The following is an 18,350-nucleotide window of genomic DNA, read 5'->3' as shown; positions in this document are numbered from 1 at the left end:
TTTATATTTGGTGTATTTATATTTTGTAGAATAGAATATAAAATCAATAATAATCGTTTAGGATAAAATCTAATTGTGTCTGTATTGAAATCCCAGTTGCAGTAATAATCTTCACACTAGTGACATCATACAGTTTGCCTTTTCCTTTTGACAAGTGTGAATATAAGAATGCATTTCTAATTTTCATTTTGCCATAGAAGGGTTAAAAAAACAGCTTGTCAAGGTCTGCCTAAATTTACTATTTATCTCCATAGGTTCTAACTTAGTACTGAGTTCTGGTGGTTTCTTACACATGACCATTGAGAATATTTGAGAGTGGTTTTAGGACTGCTGGCAGCAAGCCAACAAGGATTGATTCATTTCCAGAGGAAATGCTAAGATACCCTTAAAAGCATGATTAAGTTTATACCCTTTTAGAAAAAAAAAAAAATTTCTTTTTTTTAAAAAATAAGTTTATAAAAATAAATGAGATTTTGTGTGTCTTTATTTTTTAAGGTTGATTTGAATGATGCTGTCACGCTTCCTGGCCTCATTAGAAAAATGTAATGGAAAACCAAAAAATTTTTGTGAGGGCAACTTAGTCTAGCTGGTTATAAAGTTTGTTATAAACTGTGTTTTGGGATTTATCACTTCTGCTGTTAGTAATTCACATTTATGAATTTCTGTCATGTATGCTTTTTACTTTTGTGGGCAGTTTTTAAAAAAGACTTTATTTTGTAGAACAGCTTTAAGTTCTCAGCCAAACTGAGCAAAAAGTACAGAGTTCCCATTGCAGCCCTACTTCTTAACCCCACACAAGAACAACTGAGTATAGTGGTACATTTGCTACAGTTGATGAACCTGCCCATAAATTCTTAATGAGGGAAAATTTGGGGAGATAGTAGAACTCTTTCTTTTCTTTCTTTACTTCTTTTTTTTAAAAGTAAATTTAGAATCTTTTATATCAGTTCAGCCTATACTCTTCACATGGAATTCTTATTACCCTTTCAGTCCTTCATTTTGTAAAAATGATAATTACTAAGAAGACTAAGCATGAAAAATGGTAAATTTCTTTTTTAATAGGACTGTTTCTCCATTTCTATGCCATTAGTATGATCCTCTCTTTTTACAACTTGGGACTATTTCTTTGATTTAAGGAAATGCAATTCTACTTTTAATGAGATGTTTTAAATATATTTGTGACCATGAAAATACATCTTTTTGAAATAGAAGAAAACTACTTGAATTTTTCAAAAGTTTTTGGTTTTAAGTTCTCTGTTAAGATTCTGAGCTCTTGGTAAAATTCCTCTTTCATTTCTGGTTAGAGCCCTTTCATGCCAGAGCACTTCCTGGAACACATGACCCAAATCTCAATATAATATGTTATTGAATCTTAAATTTTTTAGAAATTGGAATTTCAGTGGATCATACGTAAGATCATTATTATGGTCTCCATAGTGGCTGCATTTGTCACCTTAGCATGATTACTGTAAAGTCCTGAGTGTGCATTGGCATTTTGTTGATTTTGTTGATCTAAATCAATATACAGTGGTGTATAGACTGAATTTATGACCATTTACACAGTTGGTTCAGGTTGACTGACTGTTTGTAGAGTAGGACTGATGTGACTACATTTACTCACTGTTTTTGGTTGTAAATACATCTGGAAGTTGAATATAAAATTTGGGGTTTAGTATGTGTATATATTTGTGCTTTAATCAAAACTACCTGTCATGTAAGACATCATTATCTTCTGGGAGGAAGTTTCAGATACAAATTTTCTTCATGTTTTGCCTTTTGTGATTTTGATTTTTCTTGGGGAATAAAAAACAAATTTAGAAAATCAAGCAATAAAATTTTGAAATTGGTTGCATAAATTATTTCCTAGTCTGAATGATTGAATTAAAAATTCTAATCTGTAGCTTTGTGGTAAAATTGATAATTTTTGCCAGATGGTATAATTGTGCTGACAAGATATAAGGTAAAAGTAATTATTTCAGAAAATTATACTTTGGCTTCTGTTTTAAATTTATTTTGTCTTCTTCACATATTGAAACTTTTCTGTGCTTTAAAATCAGGATGCTAGTGAATGAAAAGCTAAAAGTAATCCATTCACATTGATAAAATTATACTTGTATAGATACTGAATATGTTAGTTTTTGCAAATTAAATGTTTTAAGTTAAAAATCAAATACTCTTTTTTAATAGTTTCACTGGCTGTACTTAAAATAATGTGATGTACTCTAAAACATGGTAACATTCTTTGATTTTGAGTTTAGAAATATATTCAAAATTAATAAAAAAAATACTCTTATTTCCTTCCTTAATTAATATCCTGTTTAAGTTTTATCCTCTTTGTTTGAGATTAATTTTCAGATTAATGTTGATCCCTAACAGATTAGGATAGGTAAGGTTTATTTATCCTTAGTTTCCTTGAATCCACAACATGTATTGGAGGAAATTTGATAGGAAGAGCAGGAGAAATACGTAGTACTGAAAGAATCAGGATTGTGTATAAATTCTAGCATTTTGAGTATGGAATACAGAATATTTTGTATCCTCTCCATGGATTAAATTAAGTGTAAAGAATTTACAAATTTCAAGGAATTCTTATTTTAAGCAGATTAAATGATTTTTGAATCTTCATCAGGAAACCAAATGTTGCAGAATTTGGAGTCACTGAAGCCTTTTATTCCATTGCTTTTAAGAGTTTAAAGTTAAAAAGAGTAATGATTTCAATTCAGCAAATCTGATTTTTTTCCTTTCAGAAACCTTCATTGTCTATATTTTATAATCAGTTGATATATTTCAGCATCAGGACAATGCTGCATTAGTCCAGGTAAGAAGAGCGAAGACAAAACAAAAATTTTCATTAAAGAAGAAGTCCTTGATCTCCTGAGAATGCAGTGCAGACTAGCATCGGAGACTTCCTCTGCATTTTTAATAGACCATTGGTCTCTAATAGGTTCTATATTGGTCCTTCCTTACCTTATTTTTAACCTTTTTCTTTTTTAAAAGTCTCTGCCTCTTACCACAATCATTTGAAATGAATAGATTATATACATAGATAATTTTTAATTTTCTCAGGCTTTTTTTGTCTCTGGTATTTAGTGCTTTTTTAAAAGTTAAAAAATGCTAACAAGATGGTGATGATGATATACATTAGTATAGTAGTCACAGTTGATTAATAAAATGAGAGTCCCTACCTTTTCCTTTTGTTCCCTCCCCCACCAAACAAATGGTGAATTTGAGTAAAACATACATAATTTGCATAGAAAGTTATGTAATGATGCCATATAGAGTGTAATGATTTCCTAAAACCTTGTATTTAAAGTAACCTGAATTACAATGAGAGATAAACAGAATATTTACCCATCCCTTATGAGCTGCTGCTGATATGTAAATTTATTCTTCTACTTTGCACAAATATACTTTTGAGCTACTGCTTAAACACTTTGAGGTCCTTAGTCAAACAGTTTTAATGATGCCTCCGATATTATGAAAGTGTGACATTTGATGAATGTCTCATATAGTTTTGATATCTAGGCACATGTCAACAAAAAAAAATGAACATTGGTTTGTCATGCAACACCTAGATAATTTATAATTTTACTGTTTATATCCATCTTGACATTTTTTATCTGCCAAAGGCAGGTTTCATTTGGAATCTTAATCTGAGATTTATTTGGTGGATCTGGAAATCATAGCTAGGGTTCCCACAGGAAATGGTCCATCTACCAACAGATTAAATGGCAGTCCTGCAGTTGTTAGGGGAGCTCTGCATTTAACACACATGCATACTCATTCAGTCAGCACTGGGGAGAAAAATTAAAGTAGTAACCCAGGTTTAGGAACAATGTAGCTAAAAAGTCCCATATTTGCTGAATGACAAAGGGTTATATAGCAGCATTTCATTTTATTATTCGTGCTTGAATTTCTTGTTTGCTCTGTTGAGTCTGCTGACGAATACTAATAAATGCCTGCAACAATCCAGACGAGAGATGCCTGGCAACAAAGCTATGCGGTGGACCTCCCTGATCTTCTCCAGTTCACAACCTGACCTTTTGAAAAATTGGCTGGGCTAAGCTGCAGAATTTGGGTGTAATGGTTATTGTTAACTCCAGCTTTAGGATTTATTAATTTGTGTGATCAAGACTTACCTATACTTCAAAGTTTCAAAAGACCAAATACAATCATCCATCCATTAGAACTAACATTGTGTTTCAGTGATTTCCACTTAGTATCTGACTGGTGATTGTCCTGTTTTATTTTCCAAATCTAAAGATGATATTAAATAAAATGAAAGGCACATGTAAAGAAATCATTTTTCCTCCACTTTACAATTGCTATTAAAAAGGTTACCTTCCATAAATGCTTTATGGAATTGTTGAATTCATAGACAAATTAGTATGTGTTCATACTTAGCAAAGAAAAAATATATAAATAAGAAACCGATTTTATTTGCAGTGGTAGAAATGTAAGAATTACCTAGTTGATTCATATATTTAACTATATAAATTATTTCTAGGAAAAATTGAAAAGATTGAACAGATTAGAAATATAGTAAGTAGCCAAATAGTTCATATCACTGGGGAAGAAAGAGAATATAGAGTACTATTCTGCTAGTTAATCTAATTTTAGGATAGTTTTCACAATCATTTTAGCTTAAATAATATTTGCAATGGTTTAAGTAGGATGATATAATTTTTACAAAGCTTTAATTTATGTGATAGTTTCATAAGTTAAGTAGTGTAAGCTTTAGGTAATTATACTGTACTGTGTTCATGGTCTTCATATGGTGAAAAATGTTAAAATTTAAAAGCTGAAATACTATAATAGAACAGTTTTTACAGAAATGTGTTGAATGAATATTGATGTGTTCATGACTGTTTCAGGATTGAAACAAAAACTTTTAAAAATTTGTTTAGTACCACCACTTCAGTAGCTTTTTTAAATAATAAAAAGCAAAATTCCAGCAAGGTGGTTTATATGCCTAGTCATTGGATAATTTGAAATGTGGTATACTAAGCCATTGAATTGTCTTAATCAAAGATGAAATAACCTCACTAGTTCTTTTTGACATGTTTATTTAGAGATACAACCATGTAATGGAATGAAAGGACATAGTTTATTTTGAATTCATGTCCAGATGAACAAATTATGTGCCATTTCTAGGTTTCATGATTTTTCAGGTTAATAAACTTTTATGAAGCCTTATTTTAAAATCTTAGAGCTATGTCCAGCCTCTCCCCCATCACATGATTTTGACCTCCCCTCAGTATATATGAAACACCTTATTAGAATTAGAATTACTGTGCTTTTCAACATAATAGCCAATGGCTATTGAAAGCTTGAAATATGAGCAAGTAGAATACAGAACAATGAAAACTAAAGTTATAGTATTTTCTTCTTCTTCTTCATAAGGCTGGTTAAGCCAAAAAATAAATTGAAAACACCCTGAGAGAGTATACAATATGCAGGTAACAAGTTTGCAGTTGTTAAGCCAAAGATCCAGAAGTTACCTAATTTCTTGTGACTCCTAAATTAGAATCTCTGAAGAATAAGTACCTGTGATCTATTACCTGTGGTCCTGATCATATCTAATTTCATGTGCCAGTATAGTAGTGTTCAAATTATGTTACAGAAACATGTTATTTAAATTCCTTATTTTCCTGTTGTGGAAGTGAATTTACAGAAATATCCTCTTAATTTTCTTGCTATGAGATGGAATTTTCTTTCAGGATCTTTTTCCTAATGTCAGGATTTCTGAATTTTGAAGTTCTGTTATTTTTGTAATTTTTCAGCTTTATAATCTTATACAAACTTTATTAAACCATTATGTATTAACTACAAGTTGTAATTAAGCTTGTTAAGTATTTTCTCTTTTTTGTATGTATCTCATTGAACAAAGTAGCATTTTATTTATTTTCCACATTCATGTCTTTTGATTTTAATAGAAATTTTTTTCTCAATTGTATTTTTGTGTATTCTTACTACAGTTTAATAAGAAAATACTTTGCTTTTAGCCAACTAGATACTTGCAAATAATAATAGCTAAATTTTGTTGAGTGTGTTTTCTATGCTGATACTTCTCCAAGAGATTATATAATTTAAGTAATTTAATTCTCATAATAATCTTTTGAGGTAGGTGCTTTTTTGTGTGTGCTTTTTACTGATAGGGAAATTGATGAGAGGTTTATTAGTTTGGTAAAGGTCATACAGCTATGTTGTAGAGCTGGAATTCAAACCCTGTGGTTTGTCTTCAGAGCCCATGCACTTTGGTTTTGCTTGGAAACTCTAAATACACCAATATTCTACTTGGAAAGTCTGAACTTTGCTCTTGTACTCACTCATGTTAAGTGGAGCTACTATAATGTGGCAGAAGTTTCTGATGTCTTTCTTTTATGCTTGGGGAGAGAAAAGCTCATATATGCATCTATGTGGAAAACTAATCACCCCCACACATAAGAGGGAGCAAATAATGCCCAAGTATTTAGTAAAGGGAGTAAAGAGTATTTGTACACATACACAGATAGATGATCTACATGTAACTTAGTTAAGGAATTGGTAGAAGTTATTAGGGGCTATGTTGAAACTAATGTTTGTTTAGAAAAATTCTTAACCATTGGAAAAAAGACATATTCTGTTTAAAATGTGGGACTATAGTAATTCCATCATGAAATCAAATTTACACTTATTCAACAGTAAAAAAAAAATTTATCATTTTGATGTTTTTACATAATGTAGTGACAGTATACAAAAGAAAGAAGCAATAAACATGAGATTTTCATTCTTTTTATATTTATAAAATTTAATGCTACAATCAAAGTAACAACCTTTTCAAAAAAAGGAAGATGGAGTATAAAGAAGTGATGACCAGTTATGTTAGCAAGTGTCAGACAACACAATTACAAATTGCTTCTTTTATGGTTCATTTTAGATAGTCAGTGCTCTGAGTAATGCCTGCATGTGAAGGAGGAAGAAATACATTTATTTGAATGCACTTGCCTGTTACACTTCCATCCTTTTCCCTTTTCTGCCATTGAGCTCTCAGGTACCTGTGATGTTGCTATTCTGAGTAACCCCTGTAAGATCCCTAGAGACAGTTCTAGCTCAGCCACTCTGAAGAAACAGCTCTGTAAACAGTATTGACCCCCCAGGGGACCATCAAATCCATTTACACAGATACCAGTTGTCACAAACTATTTACAAAGCCAGACAGGACCAGAATTTCCCAGCCTCTAAGAATCCCTATTTGATTCTAACTGCCTCCTCACTTCTGTATAGTAGTTGTGAAGTAACAGTTATTTTTGGCCCTGAGTTATGATTTCTTGGATGGCATCAATGCAACTGAGTATATTATACATTAATGTATATTGTCTGGAGAACTGGTGTCAAAGGGGGTCCCAAAGCGTTCTTTTCTAGGTTAGGAGATAGTTTGATGCTGTTAATTTTCTAGACTAAGGAGTTGAGAATGTGATAGCAACACTAACATTGAAATGGTTGACAATACCTATACCTCCAGCGGTAAGGGGAGAATTTGTTAGATCATGGAAATGATCCACTGAAACAATACGAAAGTCACTAGAAAGATACAGGGTCTTCACACCATGTAATACCGCCAGCCAAGGCACATGCATTAAGAGTTTTAAAAAGCTGTTACTAAATTCACCCAGTTTGTCCAGATGAATAAACTAACTCTAACAATAGCAGTAGGTGGCATTTGAAGCGTACTGAGTAATAATATTCTATAATATTATTTTCAATAGTGACAGGTTTACATGGCAGTGATTACATTAGATAGCATGTAAAAATATTGTATTGTAAAAATTAGAGAATAGATTTAAGTAGTTAAAATTCATATGTTCAATTAATACAGCATGCCCACAGAAGAGCAAATAAATAAAGGGATTTATTAGTCATCACAAAAAACTTTGTTTTGTTTGAGGAAAGTGAGATTTCGTAGACATGAATTATGAAGAAAAGATTGGTAACATTCTTAAGTTCATATGAAGAAATGAATTTAAATAGTTTTAATCCTGTTAGTCCTTTTTTTTTTTCCATTTATTTTTATTAGTTTGGAGGCTAATTACTTTACATCATTGCAGTGGTTTTTGTCATACATTGAAATGAATTAGCCTGTTAGTCCTAATGATGGAACAATTGACAATGATGTTGATTCAACACTGAAGCAAATTATTAAAGAAAGTTATAGAGTTTCCATTTCAGACCATGAGAGAGATAGAGAGAGAGGCATCAACAGAATAGAGTGTTTTCATCTGCCTAGAGGTAAATTTGAATCGGAAGTGAGTTGTTCTTTTAAACATTTATCTCGCTTGATCTTAGCCAAAAGGCCGAGATGTCATTCTCCCCCGCCCCCCGCCCTTGCGGAGGGGCTATAGAGCACTTCCCCCATAATTTTTGTAGGTCTTGTGAGATAAACAATACTAACAAAAATAAATAAATAAATGAACATTTATCTCATCTTTCTACTTGAGTAGCGTATGAAACAGACCCATAACATCACTGTTGCTACACTTTATTGATATATTGCTAATTCAATATTTTTTTCAAGTGATGGGGGTAAGACAGCATCTCAACTAAACATTTTGGTAGCATCATCCTGTTAGTACTTGGTAAAAGTTTTTCTGTTGGGCCTTCAGAGTTTAGGAAAAGTAACTGAAGACTGAATTAGAGTAACTAAATGCAATTTTCTCTTGGTTGGTGAAGGTATTAACTCAGTGATTGGATTTAAGTTGAACTTTGAACAAGGTAAAGAAAATTTGGTAAAATGAAGTATGGTATAGCACCATCTTAATATTTGACCTGAAAAGTCAAAGTGAATCATGCCTGCAACTTCCTTTGAAATGTTTCAGAAAAAAAAATATATGTATAGATAGACTGACACACAATAAAGCAAGTGTGGTAAAATGTTAACATTTGAGGAATCTGCATGAAGGTTATGTAGGAACCCTTTGTACTATATTTGCAACATTTTTATAAGACTGGAATTATTTCAAAGTAGAAAGGTAGAAAGAGATGACTGTTACCTACCATCAGTCAGCTTTCTCATTAGGCTCTGTCTTCTTTAGCATGTTTATGCAGCCAGTGAAGTCTCTTGTCTTTTGTCTCTGGTCTCCGTTGCTTGCCATTTTTCTGAATGACTTCAGTGTCTTGAGAGGTAGCATTCCCTGTACCGATACCTTCATTTCTTCCTCTCCAAGTACTTCATCATCAGTCTATTTAATCAACACATTTCCAGATCTACCACATCTTGTCTTTACAATGTTACTCATTTTACAAGTTTTTACTCCTCAACTGTAGCATCTTGTCCCTTCAAAACACCAAATGACTTTGTTGTTCCTAAAGCTATTCCTTCTCTTTTGTACTCATTCTTCCTGTTCTCTTATTCTTACCATCTGTCAGCTTTTTCTTTACTGAACTCAAACCCTTTGACAGTTCGTTACTTTGCATATTTCTATTTGTCATGTTTTGGAATAAATGCCTTTGTGAAATCATCCAGTCTTCCAGTTGAGCATCAGGATGTCTAGTATGTTTTGTTTGTGGTCTTTGTAGCCCTAGCATGCTCCTTAGTACATTGTCTTCAAATTATTAGATCAGTTTGTCTTCTTCACTGTACTGTAGAGTCTTTGAGGGGAGAATCTGTTTCTTACCCATCTTTGTTTTCCCAGTACTTATCACAGGATATATCACACTGTGGCATTTCCATGGATAATTATTAAGTGAAAGTGAAAAGTGAAAGTGAAGTTGCTCAGTCCTGTCTGACTCTTTGCGACCCAATGGACTATAGTTTACCAGGCTCCTCCATCCATGGGATTTTCCAGGCAAGAAGACTGGAGTGGGTTGCCATTTCCTTCTCCAGGAGATCTTCCCAACCCAGGGATTGAACCCGGGTCTCCCACATTGTAGGCAGATGCTTTGCCATCTGAGCCACCAGGGAAGTCATTAAATTAATGAATAAATAAATAAATTGTGGGGTCAAACTTTCTATACAAATGATCAAATTCCGATATCAGGAAACGCAATATGGCAGAGTAGAGGACTGTTGAGAGCATTCAGAGGATTTAAGGAAGATTTGCTAAAATAGTTGGTCCAAAAAAAAAAAGTATAAGGCAGACAGGAAGGAAAATTTTATAAGTCAGCCTGTTTACTCTAAAGTAAAATTAAATTCTCAGTAGAAGAATATGGATAGTTTCAGATCAGTCTCCAAATATCTAATGAACAGTTTCAGTTAGGAATCTAAAACCTTTTACTACAGAACAAGATTAGAAACATCCAGAAATAGAGCCAAATCACATAGTATGAATTCTTCAAAAGTATTAAACATTTAGAATTAAAATCCAGAAGTGCATTAGAACTTTATGAGTTTATTTTGATAATACTTCAAGAGTTAATGATTACTCGGATCCAGGAGGGATCAGTAAAGAACCCTCTTATTGGCAAGGTTCCATGTCTGCTCTCAGTTTGAAGAAGATAACACATTCACAGGTGAAAAGACCATGATTTACCAAGAGTTCAGGGATCACAAAATTTGACGTTAGGAAGGCTGATGTGGGGGGCTTCCCAGGTGGCACAGTGGTAAAGAATCCACCTGCCAATGCAGGAGACATGGGTTCAATCCCTGGAGTAGGAAATGGCAACCTGCTCCAGTATTCTTGCCTGGAAGATTCTAAGGACAGAGGATGCTGGTGGGCCATAGTCAGCGGGGTTGCAAAGAGTGAGTGCTTGTGAGTGCCTCTATACTTGGTGCATGATTGAGCGCATGAGAGAGAAGCTGAAGTAAGAAAGAGAGGTGTAAATGTGGTAATGAAAAGCAATATAGATATCAGGGATGAGGTAAAGTCAGCGCTCAGAGTTAGAAATAAAAAAGCTCAATGAAGAGATGTTGCATTACATCCAGAAATACAGAGGTGAAAACATGGGACAAGTTGCAGATAACGGTATGTTTGTTCTCAAAAACAGGTCAGAGAGTCAAGACTTAAGACTCTGAAGCAGTTGATAAGGTGTTGCCATGGGGCACGCGGGAACCTTGCGAGCTGCAACCCATGGGCTCGCAAAGAGGTGAACACAATTGAGCAACTGAACAGCAGCAGTAACAAGGGGAACTGGGGGCTTTTCCCAACTGGCTGTGTTCCTTGGCTTATCCTTTTACCTGTTGAAGAATCTTTCTACTTTATAAATGGAAGAATAGCATAGGGCCTAATATTAATAGTTATCTTCTGATATGCTCCTGGAGACAGTTTTTGTTGTTTTGATACTGTTTTCTATAGCTGTAATTTTCTTTAAATTACTTTAAAAGTCATAGGCTAGTGCTAAAAAGCATGGTCCGTTAATGATATTATCTTGGTGTCCATTTATAAAATTTTATAATACCTTATTTCAGATTTGGGGGTACTAATACCAGCCTATTCTAGAAATGTAGCATGATGAACATCTACAGCAAGTCAGATATTTTGAAATGTCAAGAACCAACAAATAACCTTCAGATACATATAATTGTTGAAGTTTAAAACAGAATATAACGAAATTCCATAGATATATAATTATGATAGCATATTTCCCAGTTGATGCCCTCAGTGAATTTAAGAGTAATTGACCAAAAATGAATGTTTTCTGGTTTAGCATTCAGCCACCAGTAAGATAATGTCCAGGACTTGGAGTGTATGACTGGCTATACCTAATTTCAGCATATATATATATATATATATATATATATATATATATATATATAAAAGCAAAGAATTTCTTCTGAAAGAATGAATGCTTTGTGAGGGGTACCTTATTTATGTTTTCCTATTTTGTTTTTATTGTAAAACTACTCTTCTGCCTCAAAAGGATTTTAAGTGTGACAAATTAAAGAAGGCATCATAAACAAGCAGGTGCGATTCACCTGCTTTTTAAAATTGAAGAATTGTTTCTATTGGAAATAATAAAGTACTAGTTTCAATCAGTTTTTGTGGTCGTTGATCTGATTTATTGGTTAAGAGAGAGTTTGTTTTGCTCGCTTGCGTGTGTGTAGTTTTCTCCCCGGAATTTCACTATAAATCAAGATATACACTGTTCCTTTGAATAGCTATTTAATAGTTACAGCTTGAGGTAACTAATTTTTATGAGATAGCCAAGCTTTTCAAAATATTCTCTAATGTATTATACATATCTGATGAAAGATAAGTTAAAAATAATTCTCCTTGCATTATTTCCCTTTTAATATGATGATGCTGATTACAAAAATAATAGCTAACATTTATTGATGTGCCAGACTGTAGGCCAAGTACTTTGTCTTCATTAATTCAGTTAATCCTTGCAGCAACTCAGGTAAGCAGTATTATGTTTCCACTTCACAAAGTCTGAGGCATGGATGGGTAAAGTAACTTGCCCAAAGTTATGTGGTCAGTAAAGACGGGATTCCAGCTTGGTCTGATATCAGAATCCCATGTACATTATCACTTGACTGTAATCAGTTAACTTACCTTATCCTGTTTTTCAAATTCTAGAGAAAAAAGTAATGTAGAAAATAATAACCTAAATCAGTGGTGCCCAGCCTTGATTTTATACTAGAATCCTGTGGTCACACCCAGGGATCTTGATTTAATTAGTATAAGGTGAACTTGAGCTTTAGGATTTTTAGAAACTCCTCAGTTGATGTAGACTTCCCTGCTGGCTAAGTGGGTAAAAAATTTACCTGCAATGCAGGAGACGCAGGTTCAATCCCTGGGTCAGGAAGATCCGCTGGAGAAGGGAATGGCAACCCACTCCAGTATTTCTTGCCTGGGAAATCCCAGGGACAGAGGCTACAGTCCATAGGGTTGCAAAGAGCTGGACACTGAGTGGCTGAGTGGCTAACCACACACACACAGCTGATGTGCACTTAAGGTTGTAAACCACCGTCCTACTCTGCTGTCTGATTGGAAATGGAAGCATTAATAGCAAAATCACCCCATACATGTTTGTCTGATTACAATAGGAATAAGGTTAGTAAGTGCATGTTTAAAGCTACGAAACCATTTATTTACAGAAAAATACTCTTGATCGATTTAATATGTAATGATGTTTTAAATATCATGTTTTTATTTTGTTTTAAATGCAGACATAACCCATAGTTACCTTGAACAAGAGACTATAGGCAGAAATAAAAATACCCAGCCAGATGAGCAACTGCCTGTGAATTCTAAGGGAAGCATGCATCAGAAATCCAATGAATTAGTTAATGAAGCTGCATATGAGAGCACAGAACTGCCAGAGCAGAGATCAAGGAATTTTCAAGTCATCAGCCCTCATCCAGGTGATGAGACAGCTTACTGCACTGCAGGAAAATCCAAGTGAGTGCTTGCAGCCTTAGATTTAGAAAGTAAGAACTGGGAGAACTTTTCCTTCTTCTCTTTTTCCCTCTGTCTCTCCCTTTCTTTTTGATATGGCCTTAATTTGATGTATGGTTAACTTATTAGAATTTGGGGAGTTTTCTGCTATTTTCATTACATTAATATCATGTGTCTAAATCACTGAGTGAAAAAGCACAGGATGAGCCTGAATGAAGGTCGTGATGATTTTTTTTTAATTGTTTTGTTTTTGTTTGTTTGGTCCTGAGGTTTTTTATTTTGTCGAATATTGTTTTAGGTGACTTTTCATTAAGAACCTGGAAATAACTATTACATTGATGAAAATGGTACATTTTTCATCAGAACCATTACCTGGCAGCTCCACGAAAAGACAAGCCCAAAGATATGTTTTGCTTTTGGTCAGCACTGTTCTTCATTTAAATGAGTTTGACTTCTTTTAGAAGGGTCATCTACTCTCCCATTTACATTCCTTGATATTTTACATATTGTAGTTTCTACCCAGTCACTTTACCTACCTATTTTATGAAGAGATTTGAATTTGTGACACCTGTGACTTTTGCCTGTAAGAGTAAAATTCTTTGATAATTAGTCACGTACTATGAAAATATTGCTACATTTAAAGATTCTCAATGACTAACATAATTATATTGAAATATAAATACTGTGTTTTCAGTCCAGACAAAATAATAATTATGGAATACTTTTTAACAGAGTTTTATGTGGGAATACCTGTTTGTATTTACTTAAAAATTATGAAATAGATATGTTAATGAATATTGAGATATAATGAAGTAGATATGTTAATATGATCCAACCCTCTTCGCAGTCAGTTATATTCTTATGAAAGTGCAGATTGGAGTATATTTTTGGGGAGTAGGGATGAATGAAGAGGTGATAAATTTTATAACCACATGGGAAAGGTAAATAGTAGAGATTGGGCTTAACTCATCTACTTTTCCCTTCCCATCCTTTATAGTACTTGCTAACAAGTTAACTGTTATTCTCAGATAGCATACACATTGTCAAAAATTTATTTTGCTTACCCCTAAGTGTTACAGGAATAGGTTTTCATTTTTAATATGCTGTGATTTTAATAATGCAAATATGATATTCTGTCATTTATAATGAAAAATTATTTGTTGTTACCAGTTTCAGAAAGGTAAGACTGTATCTAGAGTCCTAACCAAAAGTACAAATTGAATTAATATTCATAACCCTTTAAAAACTGAATTCTTTAATTGTACTGAACCATGCATCTCTATGGTGGTGGTGGTTTAGTCGCTAAGTTTTGTCCAACTCTTGCGACTTCACAGACTAGTCCTCCTGGCTCCTCTTGTCCGTGGGGTTTCCCAGGCAAGAATACCGCAGTGGGTTGGCATTTCCTTCTCCCCGGGATCTTCCTGACCCAGGGATCAAACCTGGGTCTCCTGTATGAATCTTTATAGTTATTACCAAATGTTTTTCACAGATTTAACTCTTCCTTGTGAAATTGGTATATTAGTACCTCTGTGAATTTGTGATGTTTATTCTTTTTCATCCATAGTATTAAGAGAAATTTTAAATTAACTAATTTTACATATTTATTGTTAAACTTGTTTCCCCTGTTTAAAGTATAAAATGTATAGATCCTGTATGGTAGAAATTATGTGTATGTTGTTTTAATAGTTTTCTTCATTACAGCTTTATGGACCACAGAAATAGTGATTTGCATTGCGAATGTACGATTCCTTGTCAGGTTACTTCAGACTTAAGTAAAGAGGAGACAATAGCATTGCTTCTAAAAGAATTGAACAGTCTCAAAGCAAGCAATAAAAAGGTACAGTATAGAAAGTCTGATAATTGTAGAGTATACTTTTAGTTATTGACCTTCTAAGTTTGCTTTGTCACTCATCATAATTCAGTTTTATTGTGTACTTTAATCCTGTAACAGTAGCCTTATGCTGTTGCCATACCATGCCATTCAGGGTATGATTGAATTGAGACATGGGCTATGAAAAGCAATTTCTTTTGTTTCCTAACTTGGTGGCTTGCAGTATCACTCGCTTTTTCATAATCTATAGTACTTTGCATAGGTGCCTATAAAATTCAAGTTTTACTTCATTGGTTTCATGCTACTTTCTTAACTTTTTTTCTTTGTAGTATCTGTGCCCTGTATTTCACCTCAGTACTGTATGTAAACTTTAAAGTAGCAAGGCTTGGAAATATTGTCATTTACCTTGTGTTATCTTACATTGCTGTATTTTGTCCAATCGAATTTGTCATGTCACTTCTGACTCTTTTTCTACATTCCTTTGAGCTTTAAGTAATGTTATTAAATAATGTTTCTTTTCTATGCTTCCTACTTTTCTGATTCTAATATGCTATTTGTTTGACCTAATCAAACTGAAACATGATGTTAGGAGTGTTGATCATGTCTGATGGAAAACAGCACAAACGACAAAAGCTGAGGGAGAAATTAAAAATAAAACATTTGGAAGGACTCCATATGAAAGCATGAGATATTTTCTGTACTTTCATCTAGCAGTTATTGCATACCGATCATGAGTCAGGTGCCAGTGCCAATTTAAATGGAAGTTGATGGCATAGCATTCTCAAAGGGAGATTTGTATCAAATATTAAGATTATTATCTTAATTAATTTTGTTTCAATGTATTAGAATTACTAAGAGAAGCTGTAATTTGTGCTATCCTTTATTTTACTACAGTGGTCCCTTCCAAGCCTTTTGCTTTAAGACAAAAGAATTTATCAGATTGCTTTTTGTTGCAGTATATTTGATAATAATAATGTTCCCTTAAAGATTGTTTTTTCCCAAGAGTTACGTATTCATAAAGTTAATATGGTATTCTCTAAGAGTTTAGAGAAAGTAAAAATTAACTCTGGGATTAATTATATTTGTGCAAGAGATATATCCATAAGAATCCATGTTTTTTTCAATGTTTTTTAGCTTCAAGAAAAACTGAGTAAAGAAGATAAAGAACACAGAAAACTGAAGCTTAAACTGGAACTCCAAGAAAAAGCAACAGAAGCTCAAATTGCTGAAAAGACAGCAGGTATTGCATATGAGTATGAACATATGGCATTAAAAATCATACACAAGGTTGTTATCTGATGTGGCTTGGTGAATACTAGCATGCTAGCTTATTTGCCAAAGGAGGGAAAGCTCTGGCTTTTTTTTTGGCTGCTTAGAAAATAGGTGGCTTTAACATCCTGGTACTGGTATTAGTGAGAGCTTTACCTGTATTCATACTGATTTGGGCATTAAATGCATTGTTAACACCATGTCAATCCAATCACAAAAAGGTTGTTTGTTTTGTTGGAAGGGCCTGAACAAACAAGGGGAAATAATGATTACCAGTGCCTCTACCTTTCATCCCAGCAGTTCACATATCACTTATTGTTTTAGCTTGTTGAGAGGAAATACTTCTTTGTGTGAAGATAGTCATATATTCATTGCCAGTGGAAACCTACATTTGATTCAAAAATCTGTTTTGTGAAGTTAATTTTCATATGATGACATGGATGATGATGAAGATAATGTTTTCCCTGAAAAGATTAAAGTAAAAGATTGCCTGAGTTTAAGATTATAAATGACTGCCTAAAATATGTTTTGGAATCTATGTTCATTCACAAGTCTTTGTAAAGAGAGAAATTTTTAAATGTATCTGTAATGAGTTACAGATATGGTCAGTTATCTCTGATGAACTCTTTCTCTTTCTCTCCTTCCCTAAATCACTTTATAAATCACTTAACCTGGTTGCCTTATATAAAAGAATTCTGGTATTTTAGGTCAGAGGTACAATTAACAGGTATAATATGTCTTCAAGACATTACTGTGCAAAGTAGAACATCACTAAGAAAATATAACAAAGATGATCAGAAATAAATATTCCAGCCAAATACCAGATGTTTGTTTTTTGATTAATGTTAAACTACTATGAATTTTTTGTTTCTTTTTTAGTGGGAAAATATGAAAGTAATGTATTTTAAGGAAATTTAACAGTATGTTAAAATGGATAGTTCAAATATAAATTTAGAACACTTAAGTTTCTTGGCTTTTTATAATCAAATATGTGTACTAATTGCTGGAATGATATTATAAGAAGTACATCTGTTTTTAATGTTTGCATTATAATTTAACTTTGTATATGTCTTTCAGATATAATTTATTAAGGTTTAGACCATTGTGATTTATTGAAAATCATGAATTAGTATGTCTGCAGCTCATTTGTCTCTTGGAGGGGAAAACTGATTAAGCATTAATATTTACTCTTTAAACTTTTGTATAGTATAGCTAATCATATGCTTTAAATATTTATTTATTGGTATATACTTATGGGTTCCCTATGACTAAACAGTATGAATCATGCCTTCATAAGATGGAAAGAATTTGATTGCTTTATGATTCTTGTTAATAAAATTTTCTCATTAATGACAAAATACTTTAATGTTGAATATTTGAAAGATGTTTAGTATATTTCTATAACGTCCTAAGTTGATGAAAATAAAAGTGCTACATAGTTTCTCTGGAGCTAAGTAATACTGTTTTAAATCAAAATAGTCCATATTAAAAGAAATACATGCTAAAACATCTGGACATTGAAAATTGCAAATAGGATACAAAAATGTACATCTATATGTTTTTCAATTAAAATGATAATTAAAATATGTGATATTCTAAGGAAATAGCCATTTGCTTTGAGCATATGATTTGTAAATATTTATATAAATAAGAATATTTGTATCAGTATTAGTTATGATAGCAGTAAATTTATGGTATGAGACATTTATGGTATGAGACATGCAGTAATTTAAAACCATTTAGGAAGAATATTTAATGATATGAGAAAAACTTTATGACTCAAAGTTACATGAAAATTAGGGGGAAGCTGTATTCTTGATATAATTTTGTTAAGAACTATATATCCATATATGTAATATAAAATTAGAGTCAAGTTTTGGTTTTGTGAATGGATATGTAAATGCTTCAGTTACCAGTTTCCTGCCTTTTCAGGC

The 18,350-nt window shown here is 32.9% G+C and overlaps 1 protein-coding gene across 6 annotated transcripts in view; it reads left to right on the top strand.

Annotated features, from left to right (window-relative positions):
* MIPOL1 (mirror-image polydactyly 1) overlaps positions 1-18,350 on the top strand; it is a 290,413-nt gene that overhangs the window by 59,722 nt on the left and 212,341 nt on the right. For all 6 annotated transcript variants that reach the window (XM_020916569.2, XM_070478009.1, XM_020916572.2 and 3 more), the window contains 3 exons: positions 13,088-13,319; positions 15,018-15,153; positions 16,282-16,387. In XM_020916569.2, coding sequence (XP_020772228.2) covers positions 13,088-13,319; positions 15,018-15,153; positions 16,282-16,387 — 474 coding nt within the window. The remainder of the gene's footprint in view (positions 1-13,087; positions 13,320-15,017; positions 15,154-16,281; positions 16,388-18,350) is intronic.

The sequence above is a fragment of the Odocoileus virginianus genome, chromosome 16, assembly GCF_023699985.2.
Source record: "Odocoileus virginianus isolate 20LAN1187 ecotype Illinois chromosome 16, Ovbor_1.2, whole genome shotgun sequence".
NCBI classification, from domain to species: domain Eukaryota; kingdom Metazoa; phylum Chordata; class Mammalia; order Artiodactyla; family Cervidae; genus Odocoileus; species Odocoileus virginianus.
Note: the sequence above shows the minus strand (reverse complement) of the source record. Positions and strands in the feature narration are given on the sequence as shown.